Source organism: Terrapene carolina, unplaced genomic scaffold (genome assembly GCF_002925995.2).
Source record: "Terrapene carolina triunguis isolate 2854851 unplaced genomic scaffold, T_m_triunguis-2.0 Scaffold552, whole genome shotgun sequence".
NCBI lineage: Eukaryota > Metazoa > Chordata > Testudines > Emydidae > Terrapene > Terrapene triunguis.
Window position 1 is genome coordinate 433,036 of NW_020664903.1, and position 15,172 is coordinate 448,207.

Here is a 15,172-nt window from a genome sequence, read left to right on the forward strand (position 1 = left end):
GTTTAGCTACAGAACAGTTACAATCCAGGCGCAAGATACATAATTGCTTTCCCACTTCTCCCTGTCCTTAAACAGTGCTTCTCTCCCCAGTCTTTGTTTGTCTTTGTGACGATTTGGGGAATCTATGTATGACTTAGGAATTGTAGTTAATTTTATGTAATTGCTGTGTCATTGAATGCCTTAATGGCTAATGACTCAGCCATGGGTTGATGAGGTCCCTGACACAGTATTACGTACCCTGTCTGGAAGGAGCTACTGAACAAACAAAAGAAATTGTAGGGAGCATGTCTGAGCTGGAAAACAATTTTGATCAACTTTATCGGCAGGGACAGAGAAATGGAGAGTGGAAAAATCCCCAAACAGCAGAACAAAGAGACAGAGGTGACAGAGCATTGGTTTAAAAAGACTATAAGGAAACGTGGGGCAAGAGAGGAACAAAGGGGCATGCTTTCATAGCAGAGGCAACCTTTTTTAACGGCTAAACCAGCCAAGGAAGAAGGAAGCTGGCTGCATGATTCAGAGAAACCATGTGCAGGACAGTGATTCACAAGAACTCTGACCAAATCCCAAAGAACACTCAAGAGCGGTGAGAAAACTCAAGGGGAGAAATGGAGGTGTTTTATCATTTCGTCTAGATAGCTATATTGCTTGTGCCATCTAAACTAAAGAGTGATTCGTTTTGGAACCTTTTGCAAAGTTTCTGTGTTGTGTGTTCCTCAAGTGGTACACTGTAATCCAGAATGTCCACAAGGTTGGAAGCTCAGGAAAGGATGTATTTAAGCAATGCGGGTGTCTGGGGGTCGTGGTGATCACACTGGTTCTGGGGGCCGGGGCAGCTGGTCCATGAGGTCCCAGTTCTGTGAAGGGGTAACAGTGTGCGCTCAGCGAGCATGCCAGAGAAGCCAAAGAAAGAGACAATGCTGGAGCCTACCCAGTCCAAGGAAAGCTCACAGGCACATGGGTCCTGTATGGTGGGATTCAAATGCAGCAGCCTGGTGAGCATTCAGCAGGGGCCACTCAACTAGCTCTGTGATAGTCTCCTTTATCAGTGTGTCTGACTTTGTACCTTGTACAATTCAACCTTATACTCTTGCAACAAACAGCCAAAAAACCTTTACAAAGCACCCGTAGTTAGAGTGGGATATGTACATATCAAATTATTAAGTCTGTGTAGTATTAAGTGTGGAAATGTTACTTAGACCTATGACTGCAGACTCATCCAAAAACATTTAGCCTTCACCTCCCTCCCCTAGAGAAGAGAACTGTGGGGCACTTTCCAGAAAAACACAACAATAATCTTAAAAGCAAGATGTATAAATAAAACAAATTTCACTAACCTAATTGCTGTGTCTGTCACACCTTTATTCCTTTTCCACGATTTTGTTTCCTTCTCTTCTGATGTTTCACCCTATCTTTGCTTTCCTGAAAAATTAACACGCATAAATAGGCTTGGAAGGATTAGATTTATCGTAAATGTCGATAAACATCAATTTCACTGTACCCACAAACCAATGAAAAAATATTTTCAGCGATAATAATCTAAATTTACTGATAAGCAAAGTTAAAAAAAAAAAAAAACCTTGTTGCTTGAGAACATATTAGATTTTGATGCAAGGACAACATTTTGACGTGTTGTTAACACTTTGTGTTTTAACAGTTAGAAAAGCTTTAAAATGTCAAAATGATTAAAAACAAATGGAATTCTGCCAAGCCTACTTATAAATAATCATTAATCTCCTGTTGTATACTCTTCTCTTTTTTTTAAATCTTGCCCCTTCCTCTACCCATCTTTCCCTTTTTACCTCACCTTTGCCCAATCTCTTTCAAACCAACACAAAAGTTAGCTCACTTTGACCCAAGTTACAGATCTTGGTTTTGCTCCAATTCATTCCCAAGTCATAGAAGATCAGGGTTGAAAGAGACCTCAGAAGGTCATTTAGTCCAACCCCATGCTCAAAACAGGACCAACCTCAACTAAATCGTCCCAGCCACAAACCGTCCTAAAACAAAACAAACACAGAGAGAGAGGCGTGAAGGTATAATTGGACGTTAAATGTCAAAATGGCATAATATCCATAAATTTTGAGCTTTTACTTGTACAGTCCATTTAAACTGAAGCATATCACTCCAATCGGGCAAAAAGGAGCTCAGAGACCACAGTAATGGGCACATTACAAATTTGATCAGATTAGACAGATGGCAGCCGATTTTACAAGCATATTTTTACAAGTTTTATTTGGAAGAGAGCAACCAAATGAAATAAATGATTGGTAACAGAGGAATACTAAGATCCAAGTCAGCCTGTTCTGGAGTTGGTTTTATCTGCCACTTTGTGTTCATTATAGGAACAGTTAAGCTTTATTTATTAGATTTTGCTTTGCAATAAACTGTTTTGCAATTGCGAAATAAAGCATTATGCAGAAAGAGGAAGTTCCAGAACATGTTCAATGCGTAAGCTATTTACTTTAAAAAAAAATCACAGAAGTCTATTTTGAGAAAGTTCTGTTCAAATGGGATGTTATAATGCTACTTCCCACCAAGATATGAGGAGAATGATGTTGGCACTCCCAGCTAGAGTAAAAAGCTGCTGTTGGATCATTTATTCCAACCCCTTATGTGCCACTGTAGAAAAGTATTCATAGAGAACTAACAGGGATTCCATTGAAACATGTCTATACTTGTTTCTGTTACTTCCACATATTCCCTTGGCAGGTTACTCCACTGTCAAATTAATCTGGGTAGTATAAAATGTTAGTTAGATTTATCTTGGACAAATTTAGCGCTCTTAATCCCCACAGCCAAGAACTAAACAACACTCTGGTACTTTAAGATGTACACTGAAAAGTGATATTCACATGGGGTAAACTGCAGAGACGCCCCAGGCACTTTATACCAGAGATTAATTTGGTCCCATTCAATCCACTTATTCCCTCTGTGCCTAATTCTGTGCTGATTTACACCCCCTGTAAGACCATTAATTTCAATGAGTCCAAATCAATCCAAACTTGACTCTCTATTCTATTTCACATATCTACAAAGTTCCCTTGCAACATTTTTCAGTATGGGAGGAATGGACCTGGACCCCTTGTCTCTTGTCCAAGTCTTGTCTCCTGGTTGGTCCTACAGCTTCTCTCCTTGTGTTTTCCCACAGCAGCTTCATGGCAATTCAACTGAGAGAGGACACATCTGTCCAAGTCATTTGACTGAGACCCCAGCTATGTATACACCACAGAGCGTATGCTGCTAATGAGACGCTCTAAGCTGATGGGAGAGAGCCCTCTCTCTCGTCTACTTAATTACTCCAGCCCCTGCGAGCGGCAGCTATGTCGGAGGGATAGGTATAGCCATGCAATGTACGTTCCCAGTGTCCTTGCTAACATGTATGAAAACTATGAACAGCCGTGTCTTCACTAACATTTTACCCTGTGATAGCTTACACAAAAAAGGAAAACACCTTATTCCTGGGCCTGGTCTACACTTGACATTATCAGTATATCAATATCAGTCAAGGGTGTAAAAAAACCCACACCTCCTAGAAACATAGCTATGCTGATAAAACCCCCAGTGTAGACGCAGATATATGGAAGTTTGAAGTGGTGGTGTTCTATCCCAGCAGAACTCCTCCTTCGATCGGTGCACATTGTGCATACACTAGGAGGCTAAGCCAGCATAGCTAGGCCACTGTAGCTACGTCAGCACAGGCTATGTGGTATAGACACAGCCCTAGAGTGGTTGCACACCCAGTACAAAAACATGTTAACAATGATTAATAGTGATCTTACAAATGCTTAACTACCTATCTCCAAGACTGCATTTCAGAGAGATAGTTGTCTAGTTGTATCAAGTTTTAGTCAGGCCTCTTGTTAAAATCCTCCAAGCAATTTGGCTTTCTTCAGGAAATATGCACAAGTCCCCAGACCCTCCATTGCAGGAGGGAATAACTTATACCAAGTCCATGTCACCTCCTACCAACAATGGGTTTGAGACCAAACAATTCATAGTCTCATACCATTGCTAAGCTAGCCTCAACTTCAGCACCAGAGATATTAATCCAATTGCTTGAATTACTCAACAGCGCAACACACTGAGGAAAGATGGTCTCGTGGTTAAGGCACTGGAATGGGACACGAGATCTAGATCTTGTTCCTGGCTCTGCCACAGACCATCTGCGCATGCTTGGGCAAGTTACTTAATCTCTCTTTCTCCTACCCTTTATCTCATAGACTTTAAGGTCAGAAGGGACCATCATGATCATCTAGTCTGACTTCCTGCACACTGCAGGCCACAGAGCCTCACCCACCTGTGTGGTCTATTTAGACTCTAAGATCTTCAGGATGGGGATGTTACATGTTTTGGTACTGGCCGAGTTCCCTCATTGTGGTCAGATACACCCAATCTTTGGATCCCACATATTTTCAAGCCTACTGGGTCTGATCAGCATCTAGACACTGCATCTAAATATGGCCTCTATAATCCCAGGGTGCTGAACCCCTGTCTAATACTCCTTTACAGAATGTGGGGCCCCACAGCCCTAGACTCTGAGGCCAGTGTAGACCCCCTCCCCGAGGTCTGTCCAGTAGGTCCACTTTCGTGGGTATTCTGGTTTACAGTTTAACTCTTTGGGGACTATGACAGTTAAAGCAAGGAACACACAGCCTTTTTAAAGGAACTTCATAATCGGACATACTTTACTCAGTCAAGCACAAGAATTACATATCTAGGGGTGAAAAAACAACAAACATCTGAACGCAAGACCCTCCCTCCATTTCCTCATCTGTCCTGAGAGCCCTTTGGGTCTTGGTCAGCATTCTTCAGAGAGTCCAGGACTGTCCAGTACCCCACTCCTCTTGCTCACCACTCTTTTCCTCCTGGGGAGTCTCCCAGTTTGCTAAAGAGTGAGTGCCTTTTTAAAAGCAGTTTTTAACACCATGTCTCCTTCAGCCTTTTCCATTCTGTCCACCCCCCACGCTGTTGGCAGAGATGCCCATTACGGTGGATAAGAGTCATGAGCAGGGCCCAATAAAGTCACGGTCCATTTTGGGCAATTTCACGGTCATAGGGATTTTAAAATAGTAAATTTCATGATTTCAGCTATTTAAATCTGAAATTTCACAGTGTTGTAAATGTAGGGGTCCTGACGCAAAAAGGAGTGTGTGTGTGTGTGTGTGGGGGCGGTTGCAAGGTTATTGTAGGAGGTGTTGTGGTACTACTACCTTTACTGCAGCGGCGCTGCCTTCAGAGCTGGGCAGCTGGAGAGTGGCAGCTGCTGGACGGAAGCCCAGCTATGAAGGCAGAGCCACCGCCAGCAGCAGCACAGAAGTAAGGATGGCAGGATACAGTATTGCCACCCTTACTTCTGCGCTGCTGCCTGCAGAGCTGGGCCCTCAATAAGCAGCCGCCGCTCTCTGGCTGCCCAGCTCTGAAGGCAGCGCAGAATAAAGGGTGGCAATACTGTGACCCCCCTAAAATAATCTTGTGACCTGCCTGCAACTCCCTTTTGGGTCAGGACCCTCAATTTGAGAAACGCTGGTCTCCCCCGTGAAATCTCTATAGTATAGAGTAAAAGCACACAAAAGACCAGATTTCACGGGGGGAGACCAGATTTCACAATCTGTGATGCGTTCTTCGTGGCCGTGACTTTGGTAGGGCCCTAGTCATAAGTCTTTGATAGTAGTTTCCCTTGCTAGAGCAAAGCTATTCAATTTCTGGTGGTTCTTAATGTCCGTTATTCATGATCAGACACCTAGATATCAGCGCCTCTCCCCAGCACAAGAGGGATGATGCAATCTAACATTAGCAATATACAGTATAGCATGCGATCAAGGTGACTCAAAATGGAGATTGACATACAATATGCTTTTTCACAAAATCAGCCTGGGCATACTAACATAACCCCTCAAACTATCATAATCTTGTGTGTATGTGCAGCACCTAGCACAATGGGACCTTAATCTTGGCTGAGGCCTCTAGTCATCAATGTAATGCAAATAATACAATACTGCCACCTCCTTGGACTTTGACACTGCAGTTACATTACGATGTTTACAGTTTGTGCAACAGTGGTGTTGAGGCTTAGTTAATTTTCACAGAGCACTGTAAGATCCTGGCATGAAATTTACTGTGAAATGCAAAGTATTATTTAAACTTCTATTTGTTAATTTTTTTCTGCACAAGGGTCTTCAGGCTTACTGGGTGGAATTTTTAAATGTGTACAACTCCCACTGACTTTAAATTGGTATTGGGCATCTATATCCCTAGCACCCTTTGGAAAAATCCCACCCACTGATATAAGGCCAGTGTGAGAAAAGGGGTAGTAGTAGGGAAATACTAATAAAATGTGACAGACACTTCTGGGTGGCTCAAGGAGAGGTCAAATGATAAACAAGTCCTAGCATGCCCCCAAACTCTCTATGCTCGTAGACTATAAACTATCACCCCAATAAAAGAAACATACAGTTGTTGTTTTTAATGAGCTATGGCAGACTGCATCGAACCAACAAAAATGTTATGTTGTATCAATCACAAAGTGACAACAGACATAAAAGCTGATGGCAGTGAAGCCCTTTTCTCAGATGCCTACCAGCAAGGCAAGACTGAACACGCCAAAAAGAAGAGGCATCAGATATGGCAAGAAACCCAGGTAAGAATTTATTTACAAACAGATCAGATGAAATAAAACTGCTTCTCAATCCTTTCCCCTAAATATACTTGCGGGCCAGGTAGTAGGGGGTAGCACAATGCATAAATCAGTAAAAAAGTATGACGTTAGGACCACAGTCTTTGGAGTGTGAAACAAAGTAAAGAGTTATCTCCATTCTCTTCGGCTTCATCTACACTAAAATTTAGCCAATTTGAGAATTATTTTGAAAGTGGTTCCCACTAACATGGTGGATTGGCATACATTTAAACAGTTTGAGACCAGTATCCCTTGCTCCCCTCCTCAGAGACGAGTTTCAATGGATTAAAAAAAAAAATCCACAATTATATACCAACCACACTGTCCAACACAACTGTGTTTGCTAAAATCAGTTTCTGAACATGGCTGAACTTGTAGCACAGACAGGGAGTTGGGCCCTTTTGAGTCCCACGTGGACAAATCCCTGTGCTCTCATGGAGCCAATGGGGCTCCACTCAGTTGCAGGCATCTGCCTGCACAGAACATCGGGCCGGCTCTGGCTTTTTTGCCGCCCCAGGCAAAAAAGCATCCGGCAGCCCCCCCCCCCTGCGGGGGGAAGGGGGGAGGGCGGCGAGCCCCGGCGGGGGCTCCGCTCTCCCTCCGGCGGGGGCTCGGCTCTCCCCCCGGCGGCCAGAGCGCCGGGGGCAGGGCGGCGAGAGGGCGGCGAGCCCCGGCTGGGACTCGGCTCTCCCCCCGGCAGCCGGGGGGAGGGCGGCCAGAGCGCCGGGGGGAGGGCGGCGAGCCTGGCTGTGGCCCCGCTCTCCCCGGCGGCCGGAGCGCCGCGCCGCCCCCCTCCAGGTGCCGCCCCAATTACAAGCTTGGTGGGCTGGTGCCTGGAGCCGGCCCTGACAGGACACCTCACAAGATGAGAGGCCTTAGAAATATCTATGCTATGATTTCCCACATATAAATATAACAGTATTTTATACCTCAACCCAAGCAAAAATATTTCAGAACTATTAGCATGGGGCAGGGTTGGAAGAAAATGAAAACATATTTTCCAAAGATAATTTTAATACACGAAACAAGGGGTTGTCTATCCATAAATCTACACCAGTTTAGCAAAGCTAGTGCACACGCCTGCATGGATTCTTATTTTTGTTTAAGCACATTTTATTTCAGTTCAGTTTAAACCTGTTCCTAACTGATTTAAGATATACTGAAACAGACCTGAGTGATTTAATACAAAATAACAGTGAAATAAGCTATACTAGTTTAAAGTGCCCTTATGCTGATAAAACTGCATCCACACTAGGTTGCACTGAATAATTATTCCTATTGTAAAGGAGAACATCCCTAACTGAAATAGTTACACTGGTACAGAAATTGCCTGTAAACCTGGCCTCAGTGGGTTTAAAAAAATCACACCTATAGTTAAACCATTGCAACTCTGTGCATAGACAGTAAATCTAAATTTAAACACTAAATAACTGAGTGCCTTGCACCTTGTGTAGTTATTTACATCTGTGCCAAGTGAGCATAAAACAACACCAGTGCAAGTACAGAATTGTGATTCAGTACCATTTTGCACCCCTTGCAAAAGAGTAAATGATACTATGAAAGCGAGGGGGTGTCACATTGTGTGAGGAGGCAGCCCCAGCCCCTAGCTCCCCCAGAGACCCCCCCCAAAGGGGGGGGGGCCCCCCCGCCCCCCGCCCCCCCCAGAGCCCCCCCCTCAGAGGGGGGGCAGCCCCAGCCCCTAGCTCCCCCAGAGACCCCTGTCAAAGGAGGGGGAGCCCCAGCCCCTCGCACCCCCAGAGACCCCCCTGAGAGGGGGGGCAGCCCCAGCCCCATATCACTCAGAGGTGGGGGGACACACAGTCCCCTAGCAGACCCCACCCCAGCGACCCCTCTCTCTCTTACCTCCTCCCCGCCGCAGGCCGCTCCAGTTCGGCATCCAGCGGGCGGGGTCATCGCACCAAACCGCGCCCCCTCCTCAACCTGATTGGCCCATTGACATGACACCGATAACCAATCAGATCCGAGAAAGAAGACGGCCGCGGCCGGGCTCTCCGATGGGGCGGGGAGATGTCCCCGGTGCCCCAAGGGAGGAATGTGGGGGGGGGGTGTCCCTGGTGCCCCAACGAGGGAGTGATGGGAGGGGATGTCCCTGGTGCCCAAGGGGGGAGTGATGGGAGGGGATGTCCCTGGTGCACCAAAGAATGGGGAGTGACGAGGGGGGGGGTGTCCCTGGTAACCCGAGGGAGGAGGGGGGGGGGGGGGGGGGTTTGTCCCTGGTACTCCACTGGGGGGAGTGATGAGGGGATGTCCCTGATCCCCAAAGAATGGGGAGTGATTATTAGGAAATTTCCCTAGGAGGAACTCAGCGGAGAGGGGTGTGGGGAGGGGTGATATCTCTGGCACACAAGTGGATTGGGGAGGGGGTGGAGTGGCCTTGTCTAACACAGAGGAGGGTTTATTCCTTGGGACCAGGAAATGTTCCTGGCCCCCGAGGGACAGGTGTGGTGCTGTTGATGGCCGTTTATTATACCTTTGCAAGTGCCTCTGGCAGGCTTACATTCCATGCAGGCAACGCGAGCCGACTGCGTTCACAATTCTCTTGTTGAACCTGTGCTCATCCCCGTCCAGGTCACCTTACCCTTCTTCCTCAGCCAGCTCTTCTCTCCAGGAGCAGCAGCCAAGAGGAACTGTGCCAGAAGCTGGCCCTTCAGCTGGCTCGCATTGGGGATGCCATTGATCACAGGATTGTCAGAGAGTTTAGGCAGCATGCTGAGCGAGAGGAGGATGTTGAACAGGTAGAGAGAGAAGGGGGACAGGCCTTTGTGCTCTGTATGCAAGTATTGTCTGAATTAAACGGCAAACTCCTTTGAGCAAGGACCGTCTGTTCCTGGTCATGCTTGTGAAGCAGGGAGGGGAATCTGCCATTTTCCTTAAAAACACCTTGACCCAGTGTTTCTTGAGGCCCAGCTCGGCAATCCTCCCTCCTGGGATTGGCTCCTACTGAAGCCAAGAGGTTGCAGGATTAGGCCCCTGATGTTTTCTGTTTACAGGCAGAAGATGTGATAATTCTCACATTTGCATTCCCAGCATGTTGTTTAATACCTTGGCATGTGTGTTTTCACAGGGCCTACACCTGGGAGAACCAAGAGACGTCAGAGAGGAGACAGCTCACTTTATTTTGTTCTTGCTTAGAAAGTTTCATGAAGTTTGGCATTATTTCTGGGCTAGATTTACAGTGTGATGTATGTAACAAAGACATCCCTTAACTTAGACTGCGTTGATGTGTTGGTCACTGACCTCATGTGATGTAATTGGATGGATCAAATGTAACCTCTGTGACCATTCACAACATTCCTTTGGGATGCACATTAATGGGCCTGATGCTGCAAACACGTAATCATTTTAGTAATTTTACTCACCTAGGACCTATTGAATTCAGGGAACTAGGCACATGAGTAAAGTTACTCACTTGCATAAATGTTTACAGGACTGGGCCTATATTTAGTTAAAAAGCAAATTCTGTAAATTGTATTATTTGTAGCCAGTCACCTTCCACCACACCTTATACCACTCCTGAAAAATGAATGGTGGATGCATTAATACACAGCATATAGACTTCCTTATCAATCATTTGTCAAGAGATCTGAATGCCAGTGCACAAATACACACATTTTTGTTGCCTACTTATATTTACACATGGAAAGGATAGTGACCTACTTGTTAAAGGTGCTCAGTGCCTCCTACTTCCATTGGCTTTTTTGGGGATTTGCAGGTGCTCAACACATCTGAAAATCAGGCCACTTTTATTTAGATGCCTAGATATGAAGTTGGGAGCCTATCTTTGGCATCCAGCTTGGAAAATGTTGGCTATGAATATTAATTTGAACTTTTTAAATTGTTATATACCCAGGAAGCTTCAGTCTCTGGTTAGTTTCAAGAAACTTCCAGGTTATGTGGCGATATATTCTGCGTAGCAGCTACTTTAATGTTTAAAGCTATGATCACACTAAAGCAGCAGAAAGAACGCTGTAGTACTTTGCAGCTGTTGCGGTAACAAATATGTTCATGATGGTGTTTTTCAGCATACAGGTTCTATTACCTAAACCCACCAACATGTTACAGAGGCAATGCTAATTTCTAAAAGTAGCTCTTGCATCAGCAAGTGTAAACATATTTGAAATTATTGCCTGTGTGGGGCATTCCTTCATGTGGTAACAGTGCATTAGCTTGAATCTACATGGGAGAAGTCATGAAGGAACAAAGGTGGCAGAATATAAGAATTACAGATCAATGTTTCATAAGATTATTTTAAAAAGTCTACTTGGATCATAAGTTGTGTTCTTTGTTCTATGATAGGTTGCTTTATGGTTGTTTCTACGATTAAAAAGCTCAGGATTAAGTATAGAGAAAAGTTTCTAACCACATTTATTTTTTTATTCAGTTATGAAAAATAAACATTTACCACTTGCAATTTGTGTTTCATGTTTCTTTTGTTAATGGAGTCAAATGTGATCCTGCCCCTAATGTGGTTCGGATGTATCATCCCACATGTTAGTCACAGCTGGAGAAAGGATGGGGGGTTGTTAAAGCACAACTCAGAACAGTAGTTATGCCTGTATAAATCATCTTTTGGCACAGGCTTTGAGAAGTTGTCTGTAAGGCGGTGCTGGGCCCTGAGGGGAAGGTGTTGGCAATAGGAAGATAGTCAGCTCCTTGCAGGCCAGTTTCTCACTGCCTAGGTATGTCTTCACTACCACTGTGAAAGCGCTGCCACGCTGTAATGTGGCTGTGTGTTCATGGCTCCAGCAGTGGGAAGAGAGCTCTCTCAGTGCTGTTAAAAAACCCACCCCCACAAGGGGAGTAGCTACCAGTGCTGGGAGTATGGCTCCCAGGGCTGTAGCACTGTCTACACTGCTACTTTACACTGCTGAAACTTGCATCGCTTGGGAGGGGGGGTTACACCCCTGCGTGAGAAAGTTTCAGCACTGTAAAGTGGCAGTGTAGACAAGGCCTTAGTTTCTGGATGGGTTAGGCTAAAATTTAATTGGGATTGAATCCACCAAAATCTCACTGTCACCCCAAAACTTCATTGTCTTCCCCTTCCCAGGGGAGAAGTTGAGCCCATTTAGGAGACAAGAAGATTAGGATCTGCTTTTATAGCAACCACATAAGGGGAGGTGCTCACTGCTAGTGGGCTAATGCTCATGGAAAGGAAAGCGGATTCAAAAAACAAAGAGGAGAGAGAAGATTGGCTGCCAGCAGAAAACATACCCATAAATCAATGGGTTTTTTTTAAAAAAAGCAACACCTATGTCCCTTCTGTGAAGATTTGTGCCTTTCAGGGGCATAATTTCAGAAAAATTTGGAGGGGAAGAGAGAGGGAGGGGCAAAGTTATGTTAATATTATATGAGATTATATTATATCCTGCAAAGTCAGGGGAGGGGAGCAAAAAAAAAGGGGGGGGGGGTGGACGGACATATTGACCTATGAAACTGGGGGAAAAACAAGGTTGGGGGGCACCTGCCCCTTTGCCCTATAGCAAATGACAGCCCTTGTGCCTATCTACTTGTGAAGAACTGCTGCAATGCCCACAAAAGGGATCTGTTACTGATGTCAGCTTCCCTTTTACCGCATTTAAGTTGACCCTCTTTCTGTTTCAGATTTGCTCTTGTGTCTTTGTACTACCGCCTAGGACCCCTCATACAGAGTATTGTTAAGCCAAGGCCTTCTGCTATTGTACCAGTTTTTCCATGTACTGGCTGTGTGGTTTTGGGCTACTCATTTAGCCAACAAGTTTTAGGGATGGCTGCTGATTTCAGGTGCCAAAGACCAACATTGAGAACTGAGATTTTAGGTGCTTAGCACCTCTGAAAATCAGGCCCAAGTTCTCAGTTTGGGTACCTCAAAAAACAGAGGCACCCAAAGTCAACTGGCTACTTCTGGGCATGGTGACCCTCATCTTCCCCTCTGTCAAATGGAGCTGGTAATACTTATTTACTTACCTCACAACCATCCTATGAGGATTAACCAGGTAATGGTGTAGGGCTGGCTTAGCTTGTTCTAGGTAAGCAGCGTGGAAAAGGTCTGAGGGAATCCCAACAAATGGTTGTACAGTGCTTTGAAAATGTAAAACAGTAGTAGAGATGCTCAGGGAATCAATCTACAGACCAGATTAACACAGAACTCTCTCAAGCTGGTAAATAAAAGGAGATTCTTTTATACAGATTCATTGTTTATTGAGAGTTAGAAAGACCTTGAGAGACATTCTGACCCCCTTGGACTTTATGGTAGTTACTGAGCTGCGTAATATGGCTACTTAGAACATCACAAGAGTGGTCACTAGAAATCAGATCCTACTCATTTAGCTGAAGTGATAAAGGCCTGTACTTTTAGAGCAAGCTCAGAGTTCTTTCCCTGCTGTCCTAAGGATTTTTTGATAAGCCCCTTCCACTTGAAGGAAAGGAGAATCTCAATTAGCTTCTAGCAGCAGGGGGTCTATGACAGTTGTCTAGTTCTGATGCTATCCAGTAGAAGATGGGTGGATACACACTAACCAGCTATTTCTTGTTTGTATTATCTTGGCACCTAGGAGCTACAGGTGTGGACCAGGACCCCATTGTACTAGGTACTGTACAAACAGTAGAGAGTTACTTACACACCCCCTTTGTAAATCAAAGCTGGTCCTCAAGAAGCTAGGATACACAGCCTTTCAATTTCACCTTGAACTAACCAACCGTGATTACCTATGATTTCACAGCACTCCCTATACTGCACACCAGGGGCATTCAGAGCTATGCTGAGGGAGGAACTAGAATTCCCTGTTGCTAAAATAGAGCCTGCAAGCCACTAACACTTAAGCTAAAGGGGGATCCTGGGTATGTGTTAGCAGTATAGGCACTAGGACACTATGGAGCACTTCTGCTTTGATCCTGTAGGGGGCAGCAACACCAGTTCATTGCAGTAGGAAAGGCAAACTTTGCAGGAAGCTATAACAAGGATATTTGAGCTGGGTGCAGAGAGCTATGCAAGGCTAGTTCCTGGTATGATTAAGGTACCCAGTACATCTGACTGGCAGGTGTTCATCATGTGCCACACAGATTTACAACCCATTTACGGATGGGCTTAGAAGTGTGAGGGGGGCTGTAAGACACCCCCCTGCCTCCAGCTGTCAAAATCCTTCAGCCCAGAAGTGCCTGCCTCGTGCCCTGAGATGGCAGTGCCCTGGCACCAGGCAGCTTAGCTGGTGGCCACCCTACAGTGCTTAATTTGTAATGAAAGAGGTAGCAGGGATCAAGCAATTAGGGTGCCAGGGCTAGGAACTGCCAAGCCTAGAGGGGCCGAGGCTAGGAACTGCCAGGGTTTGGCACAAGCCCTGCCACCTTGATCCCACCGCCATCCACCCAACCCTGTGCCCCCAGGTCTTTGCAGGGGGGGGCACCTCGGGGAGGTGGCAGGGGGGCAGGGGGGGGGGGGGGGGGGGGGACGCTGCTGTTGCCCCAGGGCTGAGCGCCTGCTTCTCTCAGATCCGGTTTGTTTCGTTTTCGTTTCCCGGAAGGATCAGACCAGCGACCACACACTGCTGTGTCTGCGCTCGCGAGTGCGGGACCAGGCAGCCCGGGGCGGAGGGAAGGGATCGCTCTCCAGCTGGCTGAGTGGGGGGGAGCTGGGGGAAGCCTGCTCGGGGAGCAGCGGGAGCGGAGCCCCCCAGGGCCGGAGCTGGACCTCCCACCGCCACCTGGAATGCAGGTAAGAGCTGAGCCACATCGCTGCTGCAACAGCCACCCACCTCCCAGTGCACACGCCCCCCTCCCCGCAGCCTTCCTTCCCCCAGTCCCCACAAGCACCACCCCGCTTCCTTCCCGACCCCGTCCCCTCAAACAGCCCTGCTAACTCACCCCCCTCCCCAGCAATCTTCCCCCTTCAAACACTTCCAGCAACCCCTCATACACCCTCGCTATAAGTCTCTGCCCCCTCAGTATAGCTCTCCCCCCCAAATCCCCAAGCTCTCCTAGTCCCCCTATTCTGCCCCCACCCCCAGATACTTACAATCTTGCTGAGGCTTCAGATCTCCTTGAAACATTCTGATCCTCCTTGCTCTGAATAAGCCTGTAATTAAACACTGGAATTCCCCTTCCTTCCTTAGGGACAGTTCATAAGGGGAAGGAGGCGAAGCAGGCTAGATCATGCTTCAGTATATAGAGCGTGGACCAATACACTAGCATTGTGCAGAGAATTTTTTTTAATACCTCCCCCATAATTTTACAAGTTTAACCTCTAAAGGAGGTCACCTTAACTTAGAGCTGCTGGAATACTCCATGATTTAGGTTGTGTTTCAAGGTAAGTTTTATGAAGTTTAAGTCTGCAGCAAGCCTCCATAGACCCCCTGAAGAGAACCCATGAGCACTAAGGAAATGAAGGAGCCTCCTACACTCTAAAAAACGAGAAAATAAATGGAATAATTAAGGCTGCTTTTCTGGTCTCCCAAGAATACCTGCAAATTGGCAGATATCGACCACCTGATTTTTTTTTTTTTA

At 46.1% G+C, this 15,172-nt stretch overlaps 2 protein-coding genes across 4 annotated transcripts in view; one reads left to right on the forward strand and one right to left on the reverse strand.

Moving 5' to 3' along the window:
• KCTD20 (potassium channel tetramerization domain containing 20) overlaps positions 1 to 1,424 on the reverse strand; it is a 29,737-nt gene extending 28,313 nt beyond the window's left edge. For 2 of the 3 annotated variants that reach the window (XM_029913248.1, XM_029913247.1), the window contains exon 1: positions 1,338 to 1,424. The gene's annotated coding sequence lies outside the window, so the exon portion shown is untranslated. The remainder of the gene's footprint in view (positions 1 to 1,337) is intronic. The other variant, XM_026658962.2, reaches the window with a different exon arrangement.
• A 12,886-nt stretch (positions 1,425 to 14,310) lies between these two features.
• Positions 14,311 to 15,172, forward strand: part of ETV7 (ETS variant 7) — a 16,531-nt gene continuing 15,669 nt past the window's right edge. The window contains exon 1 of the mRNA XM_026658965.1: positions 14,311 to 14,384. Within this exon, the coding sequence (XP_026514750.1) occupies positions 14,379 to 14,384 (6 nt within the window). The 5' untranslated portion in view covers positions 14,311 to 14,378. The remainder of the gene's footprint in view (positions 14,385 to 15,172) is intronic.